At 32.2% G+C, this 12,056-nt stretch overlaps 1 protein-coding gene across 18 annotated transcripts; it reads right to left on the minus strand.

Moving 5' to 3' along the window:
- Positions 1–297: 297 nt before the first annotated feature.
- Positions 298–9,085, minus strand: LOC114182769 (cyanogenic beta-glucosidase-like). Of its 18 annotated transcripts, none has more exons than XR_014994643.1 (13): positions 8,778–9,085; positions 8,516–8,624; positions 8,330–8,401; positions 8,163–8,231; positions 5,129–5,197; positions 4,868–4,937; positions 4,773–4,831; positions 4,430–4,507; positions 4,251–4,332; positions 3,633–4,144; positions 3,461–3,536; positions 1,386–3,215; positions 298–312 (listed from the first exon to the last, which is right to left on the minus strand). XR_014994643.1 is itself a non-coding variant. In XM_085672744.1 (9 exons), the coding sequence occupies exons 6-9, from the start codon at positions 4,659–4,661 to the stop codon at positions 4,081–4,083; spliced, it is 285 nt and encodes a 94-aa protein (XP_085528870.1). In that variant the 5' UTR covers positions 4,662–4,937; positions 5,129–5,197; positions 8,163–8,231; positions 8,330–8,401; positions 8,516–8,624; positions 8,778–9,073; the 3' UTR covers positions 3,629–4,080. The 18 variants fall into 18 exon arrangements, 1 of the variants encoding a protein (XP_085528870.1); XR_014994631.1 differs by lacking the exon at positions 298–312 and adding an exon at positions 4,601–4,672 and having other exon boundaries at positions 2,925–3,215; positions 8,778–9,073; XR_014994644.1 differs by lacking the exon at positions 4,773–4,831.
- Positions 9,086–12,056: the final 2,971 nt, after the last annotated feature.

Genomic DNA, 12,056 nt, shown 5'->3' on the forward strand with positions numbered 1-12,056 from the left:
CGATTAGATATCCATAGAAGAAAAATGAAAGAATCAGAGAGTATAACTGTAACATCCCAATTTCAGCAGCTTAAAACTAATAAAAATAAGGAGTTTCATCATAGTTCCAAAACAGATAATCCAGTGTACCCAATATATTAAGACAGTCTTACAAAAGGTATGATTATAAAAATATATCACTTATACACTTAAACTAAACTAATAAACTCTGTACTACTGACCACTGCTAAAGCTCCCACTGGAAACCTCCTCTTCAACACTAACACGATGGCTCTTCATCCTCCAGAAGTGCCTTTGACACTGCAACCACATCTGCTCCCACCGAATAAGTGATCATCGCAAAAGGAAACATACAACACAAGACAGGAACACAAAAAGCAAGGGTAAGCTAATCTGATTAAGGAATCATGCAGTTCAATTATAAACAGAAACCACGCAATCTTTCTCATTATTACCAGAATCATATAGACCACCATAACACATTTACATGACTCTAGACTCAATATCCGGATTATGTAAGCGACATCGGATCTCTTGGTGGCTTGCACCTGCGATGGTTCCCAAACTCTGCAGAGTTTGGACACAAGGGGTTATCACCCAACCACTCCCAGGGTAAGTCCCATCACCTCTATGGCGGATCGGGTCCATAGACCAGGACCTCCTGCTACTCCCCCCGACGTAATCCATCATACTCTACATGAGTCTTAATGGTTACTAGGAGCGTCAGGATACCAACCAAAACTGAGTCCTTATGTCCTTACATACACTAAAACATTCCTCTTAGAATTTCCCTTGAAATCCTAGTTCAACCACTTCTTCTCATATTCCAACTTCATGCAATTTCACCGCACATATTACCAGTCATAACAATTCATGCATATCATAACTAAGTTCATATTTTAACATTCAAACATAGCTTCATCCATTAGAAACAAAGAAATAACACTCAACTGCAGGGTTTCTCGCCCAAGCTAGAAGGTCTCGCCTAGGCAAAAAGGCTCTCTCGCTTAGGCGAGTCATTCTCGCCTGAGCGAGGCTCAAAACAGAGAACAACCCAAACTCTGGGCGAATTCTCGCTCAGGCTAAGTTGTCTCGCTTAGACGAGAGTGACTCTCGCTCAAGCGAGACTGGCTCGCCTAGGCGAGATCTCGCGCAGAAACAGGAGATGAGTTTCTGGTGTTTTCGCTCAGGCGAGAGCTGCTCGCTTAGGCGAAAATACCAGATTCCCAATCTGTTCTCACATGCAACAGTAAAGAAATCTAGCACAATCCAAGCATACACTCAATTACACAATTCAAGCACTCATACAACAATCAATCATGCAATTCAAAGTCATTAGAATGATTTCTAGATGAAATTCAAGTAAAACAATTAGTTTCCCTTACCTGTTATCCTGTTTAGACAACTTTATAAATGTCAACGCCTTAAAAACGTCAACACCTCTAACTCCACAGGATGCTCTATCTACACATAGAAACATCACAAGAACGATCAGGACATACCGTTATGATCACTAATCAGCAGAGACTCATACTGATGATTAAAACGTCGCATGCAAGCGGAAGAGGGCCTGCATGCAACAGAAAACAGAAAAAGATTAAAATAAAGAGCGAAAACTCAACTTACGCGAACGGAGAAACTGATCGGTCCAATTAGAAGAGCTCGCCGAGAGGATCAATCCTACGGTCTCGGTTCTTCAATCAGATGACCAAAGAGACAGAACCTCTAGAGAGAAGTTAGAGAACTCTAGAAAAGTGGTTTCTAAAGAGATTGTGTGTTTTAAAATAATGAAACTCGTTTATAACAATTCTATTTATATTAAAATCTTTTAATATTAAAATAATCGAGTCTCACTATTTTTAAACCACTATCACTTTTAAAACGCCATTTTCTAGGGTCTTACAATAACAATACACTACTTGTATATGCTAGTAGATTTCTTTTTTAATTTTTTCTATTTATTTTTTGAGTTGGTATTCTATCCATAAATTTATTCTGATAAATGAGTTGGTATTCTGACAGAAACTAATTATTTCTGTCAATATCATGCAACTTAAAAATAAAATTTCAGATGATTTTGCAGTTGGTCTTTTAATTCAGTGTTTTCACCCTGAGTGATATTCTTTTATGTTGCATTAAATTATATACTATAGAAAACTGGTATTATTGTTCAAGTGTAATTCTTGCTTTATAGTTACGTGTGTGTATATATATCAGGCTCTTGATCTAGAAGCTGAAGCCATTTTAAAAGAGTTGGTTAGTAAGCCATAACTTTTATTTGTGACGAAGCTTTGAATACTGACTAATTATTTCAAGTCAAGTTAGAATTTTTTTTTTTCTTTTGTGTTTACTCTTTTCTTTTATTACTTTCACCACTTCATCTTTTTTGCTTTTATTTTTCTTTTTATTTTTGTTGTCCTAATATCTTTTAAAGTGGTTGAAAACTTGTTTAATATGTCCAGGAAACTCCACAAGATATCTATTCAAGAATAGATATCACTAGTGTAAAATAGGCTTTTTATACCAGTTAAAAAAAGGTTTTTTATACCGGTTCTAGCATCGGTATAGATGTAGGTGGTATAGAAGGTTTGATCTTTCTACATCGGTTCCATGGCAGGTATAAAAAATTATTTTTTATACCATTTCTAAAACCGGTATAGAAAGCGCTCTTGGAAATGAAAAGTTATGTAAGAAAAAATGACTTACTATACCGATCATAGTTCCAACCGGTATAAAATGTTACACATTTTACATCAAGTATGACTTCAACCGGTATAAAAAATGATTTATTATTTTTTTTGAAACATTCGTTTATGCTTCTTACTTCATACCAAACCTGTATATAATTACCCAAAACATCTAGAAAACAAATCTCATTCAATCTAATATTTACATGAAATAGAATCTAATGTTTATATGAAATATAATACTACTCAAAAGTGAATTACTATATAAGTCATAAAACACCTAACATCATCTTATATACTGTATATAATTACCCAAAACATCCAGAAAACAAATCTCATTCAATCTAATATTTACGTGAAATAGAATCTAATGTTTATATGAAATATAATACTACTCCAAAATGAATTACTATATAAGTCATAAAACACCTAACATCATTTTATATAAACACTTAAAAGAAACAAAGCTCACTGCTCACGAACTTCCTTCAAGACTCCTTGATCCATTGGAGATGTGTCATTGAAAATCTACACAATGAATAGTTGAGCCAACAATCTTTTAGTGATAAATACTTAAGATGTGATTTATAAATTATACATATTACTATATCCCATGAGTCAACAATGTTTGCCGATATGATTTTATGCATGTGCCTCATGGTATAATATCCACACTCATAGCTTCCCGATTGACGTGAGCACTACAAGTTAAATTCATATAATATCATAAATTTGATAATTGTATTTCAACAGTTTGAAGATTAACTACTTACAGTTGGCGTAATGAATTGCAACTTCTTTCTAGAAAAGATTTGTTGTCCCTGCAACCTAGAATGAGCCTCAACCGCTCTGTAAAATTTAATGTATATTGAAATTGTGCCCAATATGGAACTTAGTAAAATTAAATTATATAACACAAAAAATAAGTTAATAAAAAACACTTACGCTTGTAAAGTACTTTTAATTTTCAAAGTGTTAGGCTTGTTGTGTACTGAACACAAAAGAACCACAACAAACTTCTGAGAAAGAATTATCAGCAACTGTCAGTGACCCCTACAGATTCAAATATCATTATATACAACTGCCAGTCCCATTTTCAAAGTGTTGGTTTTTGACGAGCTCTTTTCCATTTATCATGGCAAGGAGGATGAGTAACAGTAGTCCCACTGGAATTAGAGGCAGATGCCTCTTTCATCATCTTCTGCTCAAATTTATCATAATCCCCACGAGACAATCTATGAGGGTGGACATTCTTTTTTGCTATCTCTTGTGTAGCTTTCCTCTTAGCCTATCAAATACGTCTTGAATCTAACCATTTAGAACATCAACCTGGTGGAAAACTCCCAACTGCATAGCCACTGTTACTATAAGACCATGGCTCATTCAGAGTAATCTAATATTTCACCCTGTTTCTGAAGTATCTGAAACAAATTTCTGTATAGTGTCGAAAATCATCTCTGAAAAATCAAGAATACAACAAAGTCATTGTTTTAAAATTATAATTAGTATAAAATTTACCAGATTTAAAAGAGAAAAATAAGTAATAATTTTTGTATAACTTACACAACGCGACGACTTAAGAAACCTCCGTATTCTTCTTCCAAAGCTTGTGGAAGATCCCAATGAAAAAGTGTCACATATGGTTCTATACCAGCAATATTAATATTTATGTATTGTCATTTTACTATACAATGTAAAATTTAATTAAAAAAAAAAACAAGAGAGTAAAACATGAATGTTACCGTTGGCTAGCAAATTATCGATAAGGTTGTTGTAATATCTGATTCCTTCTGGGTTTACACCTCCACTCAGCTTTCCGTCTATATATGAAAAACAAGATTGAAATTGTTAATGTGAAAGATCCAACTACAATAATTTCAAAAACAAAAATTGTTCATCAAATTTGATCTCACTTGGTAGGATTCTAGACCAAGAGATGGAAAATATGTATGCATCCAAATTCATATTCTTCATTATCTGAATATCTTCTTGTTATATAAATAAAAAACATCCAAAAATAATTAATTACTTTGAGGAAGAGAGATAATTGGTTTCTTGTTGTCATCACTAAAATTTAAAATTTACCTTATAGCGATGATACTAGTCAACAGCTACATCTCCATTACTTACACCCCTTATCTTGTCTGCAAGTATTACACATTTATAATCAGATTATTAACCTGGATATTTGTGAGTGTATGCATCCCATATACTTGGTCCTCTCCCACCTTCGTTTGCTGCACCTTCGTACTATACGTAGATATGATGGAGAAACATAAGAAAACAATTCAAGGTTTGCAAATAATGTGAAGGGTTTTGCGATAAGCAGTGACGTATTTAAGACCATTGGAGATGATATGTTGAAGAGATAAATATATAAGATTAAGGGTTAAAATGAAATTTGTTCATATCAAAACCTCTACAAAAACAAAAACTAAAACCTCTTCAAAACAAAAATGCTTCGAGCTCCCAAATCCTTGTCAGATATGCTTTTAAAGCCGACAACAACCCTGCCATATTAAAAAGTTTATGAAATAAAGCTTCAGAATTTCTCATAACAAGCTTCCTATGATTAATAATGCAATCATAAAATATATGGAATCTGCCTGCATGTTAAATTTAACAAGAATGGAAATATCAATTAAGAAATGCACCAACCAACAGAGGAAGAAACACAACTAGTTGAGAGAGAATGACAAGATGGTTCAAAAGGGATGACAAAGAAGCATCACAACATATCAGAGACAGATAACATTTAGGAAAGAAGGCTTACTTTATCTTAATATCAATAAGACAATTACATCCACGTAACATTTATGAAAGAAGGCTTACTTTATGTTAATATGAATAAGACAATTATAATATAATTTACAACTAGTTAATGTGAGACATTGACAGTTTGCACATTTAAACATAATATAATAAGTCAGCAACTATACACTCACAAAATATAACAACTCGGTTTCCCCATCCCCAATCTTCCAATTTGAGAAACTAAATAAGTCAACATAAAGGAATTCAATAGAGGTGACACTTCAACACACATCATGCAGAGAAACTTTTAAGCTTAAGCAATTGGGAGAAAATAGAGATACGTTTGTCTAACACATAGGAAAGAAAAGAAAAATAACATAAAAACAAGTAGGTAGAGTACAAAAGCAAAAGCAAATAACTAAATTTGACAGATAAAATAATTAGAGTAATTATATACAAACTTATCGTTTCAGTAATACTTACAATTGTTTGTATTGTCTCTCTTTTCTTATAGCAACGTATGTGAAGATTGGTATGAAGGTTTTAATTAAAAGATGGTTGAAATTCAAAAAGAGGTTGTGAAGAAAGGATAGTATGTGTGGGAGGTGAAAGTAAAAGTATAATAAGAAAAAAAGCGGGAAATTCAACATGGAACGTTACCTATGGCATCATCTCTCCATTGGGAGTACCGCATCAAGGCATTCTCATCAATGGCAAATTCCCAGGACCCAATATTAATACAACCAGCAACAACAATCTAATAGTCAATGTCTTCAATAATCTTGACGAGCCTATTCTTTTTACATGGTAATTATTATATTTAATTTATTATATATTTATTATAATGCATAAAAAAATAAATATTTTTTGTTAGATTGATTGATGCTGATGCATGCGTGGTGTAGGAATGGCATCCAACAGAGAAAGAATTCATGGCAAGATGGGGTACAGGAACAAACTGCCCCATTCCTCCAGGGACAAACTACACTTGTGTAAGTTTAAACTCAATGTTTATTAAAAAATAGTAGTACAAATGAAATAAGGGAGGGCGACGTTAGGTGGTAATGATCTCAACTAGATTTGAAATTTAATTCAGAACTTTATATTTCTTATTGATGTACTGAAAAAACAAAAAATAGAATCCTTTTTTAATTGGAGTTAAATAGAAGGGAGGAGAGGAGAGGGAACAATGAGGGGGCAAAATCTCCTCCCTGCACTTTGTGCCTTAGAAATAAAGAGTTCATTAAGTTCTTAGTACAAAAACACATGAACAAAAATTACATCCTATTCTCTTCATAGTAGACAAACAAGGCAATGCTGTGAACCGTAAATTATCACTAAGAAACTACAAAGTATAGATTGGACAAGAGATGCAAGGATACAACAAATTTAGCAATAATAGGAAATAATCCAAACACAAATCTTAAATTCAGAGTAAATCGATATATTCTAAATATCAGCATGAGTCATTGTAGACATAAAAAATATAATTTCTCTGATTATTATGATGTATAAAAATTTTAAAAGTGACAATTTGCAAAATGCTAGGAAATGATAAAGGTACTTTTAAGTATATGAGATGTGTTTGACATTTACATGACTATAATGTTGAAGTGTCTGAATTTCATTTGCTAAGTTAAGATTTTCAGGTAGTGCCACAAAGTCCCAAATTAGGTATTTGGTCAATTTTGGAAAAAGATCAAGGTATTTCTTAGATAAATCATCCAAGAAAATGTAAGACATTTTTGTATTTTCCTCTTTCTATGAAGAGACATACAAAAGCAGTACCATAACAGGTCATGTCATAATTTCAGGATTAACTTCGGAAATCATAAAGGTGTTGAAAATTTTAATATCAAAATCTTTCAATTATAACTTTTCTCCTTTTCTTTCCATTTTTGATAGAGTCCAATAATGTTAGTTAACCATAAAACCGATCCCACCAAGAGTGATAAATCTTGCTTGGTTAGCGGTTCTTATATTTCATTCCATACTAATCATTGATCCAAAAACACAAGTAATAGATGACTAGATAGTCATTTAGTCTATAAAATATTAGGAGCCAGCCACTCATTTTAGTTCTTGAAAAAACTGAAATTGCTCATGATATCCCAGAAGGATAAATCTATCAGTTAGTTTCATCACTACTTCACCTTATGTCAGTGAACACTAACGGGAATACATGTGATACATAAAGCGCAAAGTTGAATTCACATGTGGCTTTGAAACAACATCATGTGAAATTACAAAATGTAACAGATCATTCATGAGATTCACCAAGAAATGTGAAAACTTTGTCACACTAACTGAGTACTTCGAAGGTCCTCTCTAATCCATTTTCGTAACTTTTAGTTTCACACAATGTTTTTTTATTTAATTCACTGATTCCATTGTATCGAAATTTGAAAGTCTCTATTACAAAGCTTCGTGTTTCATTGAGCAGAGGGAAGAAGCAAATCGAACAGAATGTGTGAAATGGATAAAGGAGCACAGGCAGAAGTTAGAAGCTGCTTTGTTCAATATGTGCATAAAATATGTTACTTAACATGCCACACATCCACTTCATTGGTGTTAATTTAACAGACAAACTCAAATGACAAACACATTGATATTTCAAGGACCTCATGAGCATTTTCAGTCTTTCAAGGACTAAAATAACGAATTCCTTACCTTTTAAAAATTACTATTTACTCAACAATAAAAATATAGTAGAGTTCATACCATCGCATGCATCCTTTGTGGGGCCATGTAACAGGGATCATGGATGGATGCAATTGAGTTCAACTGTCCCTAAATCAAGATTCAACCCAAAACTAGATGTTATAAATCTAAAACCCCAAACTACTAAAAATATTAGAATAAACCAAAGAGTAGGCATTATTTATTACCGGGTCTTGGATGCCATGCTGGTTGTAGTAATAATCATTATGAATAGGAGATACCGAATTCATTTGGTGGCACTTCAACAAATTAAGGAGAGCAAATTATTCTTTGAAGTAACAGGAAGCAGATTACAACTAGGTAACTGCTATATCATATTGAATTTCAAATTTCTAAATTTAGAGACCAACTACCATTCCAAAATCAATCCGTTGAGTAGCAAAATAGCCATCCAGATTCTGAGCCCTGGAGTTTAGCCGATCCTGTAACAGAGTTTGTTAAATTGGCTGAAATTTCAGGATCCTGTAACAGAGCAGATCAATTGTAAGCACAAATCAAAAATTAATACTCAAGTTTAAATAGGAGCAAGAAAGTACAGAGACAAAATTCATGAAGGGTTAATTTCACTCATTCAACAAAACAAGAGTAATGTGTGGTTAGGGTTCAAATGCTGACCTTCAAATACAGAAAGCATATAAGAGATGGACGAAATGCGATAGTGATGCTAGTAGACGAAGAGCACAGAAACAATACGCGACCGTGACGAGGCGACTTCGCACGGTGACGGCGACTTCACATGGTGACGGAGACGATGACTTCGCACGGTGACGGAGACGGCAACTTCACTCGGTGACGGTGACTGTTGGGAAGCGGGAGCGACAAAACAATGAACTATGTGGAAAACGAGGAACCATGTTAAAGAAAGGGAATGAACGAAAGAAATGAGAAATGGAAGATACTGTGGTTACAAGGTCAAGTATAATATCTGTTTTAAAAATTAAAAAAAAAAATATATATATATATATATATATATACGAAATTTATACCAATTCTAATTATAACCGGTATAAAAAGTCTTTTTTAATATTGTAAAAATGCCACCGCATTAATTTTTATACCGGTTGAAAGTATAATTGGCATAAAAGATCTCATATTATTTATAAAATTATTATCCGCCTCTTATTTTATATCTGATGGATTTGAACAGGTATAATAATGTAGGTATATAAAAAGCTTATTTTGCATTAGTGTATATTCAAGATGAAAATTCAAGATATGCAAAAAGGAGTGAAATAAACAAAACTTGAGATTGTTACAGCTAAGGGAAAACAATATGTTGTGTTCGTTGTGTTCTTTCAAGTTCGTAAGACTTTTAAGTGAATCATGTTGATTGTTCTTAAGAGATTCTTTCGATGATAGAGTATTGATATTGTATGTAAGAGACTCTTGTAAATTTATTTAATAATAATAATAATAATAATTATTATTATTATTATTATTATTATTATTATTATTTTGCCAACATTATTTCTAATATATTCATTAAAGAGTGATCTATGTATCATGAATCTTTTTAGTCATTACGATAATATAGTTAAAATTTATTTGTCTCGACAAAATGTCAGTAATGTTGAAAGAGTATAACGACTAAGTTGATAAAAAAACAAAACATTATTGATAAAAAGAAAAAGAAAAGACGAAGAAACAAAGGATCAGGAACCTCTAGGGTTTATTTTACTCTCACCACTCATTCGAACAGCAATTTGGTCAATGTTGTTTTCACTATAATTTGGTTTTAAATAGCATTGTTTTTCACTATAAACCATATTTTTGTGAACCAATGAAAGAAACAATTTACTGCTATGTTTGTATCCTAACTGTTTATCATACAAAAATTGAATCTGCAGATTCAATTCGTTTCCTTCTGTAAAGTAGTCTTTGTTCTTGCAAATATCATAAAGTAAATAACAGTTAATATGATGTTGACGGTTGTCTTTCTCTACTTAAAAGAAGAGTTACAGAAGTTGGAAGAAGTTTATTATTATTACTAACTCTTTTCTTTTTTTAGAAAAAAATTATTAAACTATAAAACATTATTTATTAAAAAGAATTCTAAAAATAAATAATTTATATAATTCTTTTATTATTAAATATTTTTATATTATAAAAAATTATTTGAATTTAAAAATAAAATAGTTATTCAAAGATAAAATGTTAAAATAAATATTTCAATTTATAAAATAATTAAATCATTTTAAAGATAAAAAATGAAAATATAATTATTTTAATTTAAAATAATGATTATTTAAAAGATAAAATGGAAAATAATGTATGAAAAAATCAATCCTAAATTATTATTATTATTATTATTATTATTATTATTATTATTATTATTATTGAAAGGTCTGTTAGCAACCTAATATTTACCTATAATATTATTGATGAGTGCGTATTTTTGCCGTTATTTAATGTTTAATTCTGGATATTTAATTGAGTTTGTGTGTTTAAAGAGTGATTTAATTGACAGTTCTGATAATTAGACTAGTTGAACTTATGTGATAAAAATGTCTTAAAAAGTGATTTTTAGCTGCATAAATTATTTTTGAATATTTTAACGTTTATTGATGCAGCTGAAGTTAAGATTAAGCTCATTTAAGGTGGAAAAATAAATTGATTGAAGTTACAAACCACCTTTAAATAAGGCTAAAATCAACAATGTCTGGAAAAATCACTTCGCTCCTCCTAAATTACATATACACTCCCCTCTTTCTAGATGGGCAAAAAAACCTATTTTGCACCCCTAATATTTCTATCTACACACCTCCTTCCACTCAAAGTTCAGCCCCATTTATAAGTTGCCATGTGGCAATCCTCCACTAATTAAATTGTCCAACCATGTGTTGCCACATGTCACTATCTTATCCCACTAAGTAGAGCCAATGGAAGGATGCCACCTCATCATCTCATTCCCATCTCCCAAATGAGAAACCCTAGCCTCACATTCCATCACGGCAGCCACCATGGATCTCGCTGGCAGCCTCCACGTTCACGGTCCACCAGCACCTGCAACTCGAAGGCATCTATCCCCATCCATCACTGCTTCTTCATTCAACACACCTTCAACTTGCGAGTGCCACGAACTAGAACACGTCGCAGACAACCACTGCGTACCACCACTACGCCTCATGCTCACACTATTATCACAGACACGATGATACAATCCTTTGTATTGAATGAGTATAAGGATCATATATGTGTATAGAATACATATTGATTTGCTGTTATTCTGTTAGTTCTATTTTGGGAAGGATGATGAACGTTTGGCAAGTGAACCAATCGTTAACGTAGTAATAAAATATCGTCCTCTGGGATTGACTTGTTGAATACTAGATTCCTAATTTACGTAATTTTGAGCAAATGCAAATCAATATAATTGCAAGCATGAAATTGATAACAAAAACTTTAATCAATAGAAGAATCGTTAGAGGATTGATTTCGTACTTTTTCCTATAGAATTCTACTCCTTTTCCATCGATGCAAGTAATGTAATCATCCACTTGAGTTTACTGAGAGTTATTTTACCCCTAATCCCTTAGTAGGTAAAATATATTTATTGAATTCGAACCCCCAATTCCTTAGGTCAGTTTACAAAAATTCAATAAAATCATGAAAAATCAATAATCATCTCTATTGCAAACTAATTAGATATGCCCAATTTCTCAATTGTGACATAATCTAACATGTCTTGTTTATAATCGCAAATAATCCCCAATTTCCCAATTGTGAAATTGCTCATAAATAAACGATAAAACCATAAAGAGAGCACTAAGATGAAGAACATTAACAAAACATCAAATATAAAGAGTAGAACCTATAATCCAAAGTCTTACATCAATCCTCCAAAAAAAAGAAATTAGTTCTGCATAATGAAAATAAAAACTCTAAACAGTACCC

Source organism: Vigna unguiculata, chromosome 4 (assembly GCF_037176805.1).
Source record: "Vigna unguiculata cultivar grain cowpea cultivar isolate G323 ecotype 2 chromosome 4, ASM3717680v1, whole genome shotgun sequence".
In the NCBI taxonomy this organism is placed as follows: domain Eukaryota; kingdom Viridiplantae; phylum Streptophyta; class Magnoliopsida; order Fabales; family Fabaceae; genus Vigna; species Vigna unguiculata.

Coding starts and splice junctions, on each gene's coding strand:
- LOC114182769 (XM_085672744.1), bottom strand. CDS start 4,661: ATGAAGAATATGAATTTGGATGCATACATATTTTCCATCTCTTGGTCT. Junction 4,508..4,600: donor TTGGTCTAGAATCCTACCAA/GTGAGATCAAAT, acceptor TTTCATATATAG/ACGGAAAGCTGAGTGGAGGT. Junction 4,333..4,429: donor CGATAATTTGCTAGCCAACG/GTAACATTCATG, acceptor TTGCTGGTATAG/AACCATATGTGACACTTTTT.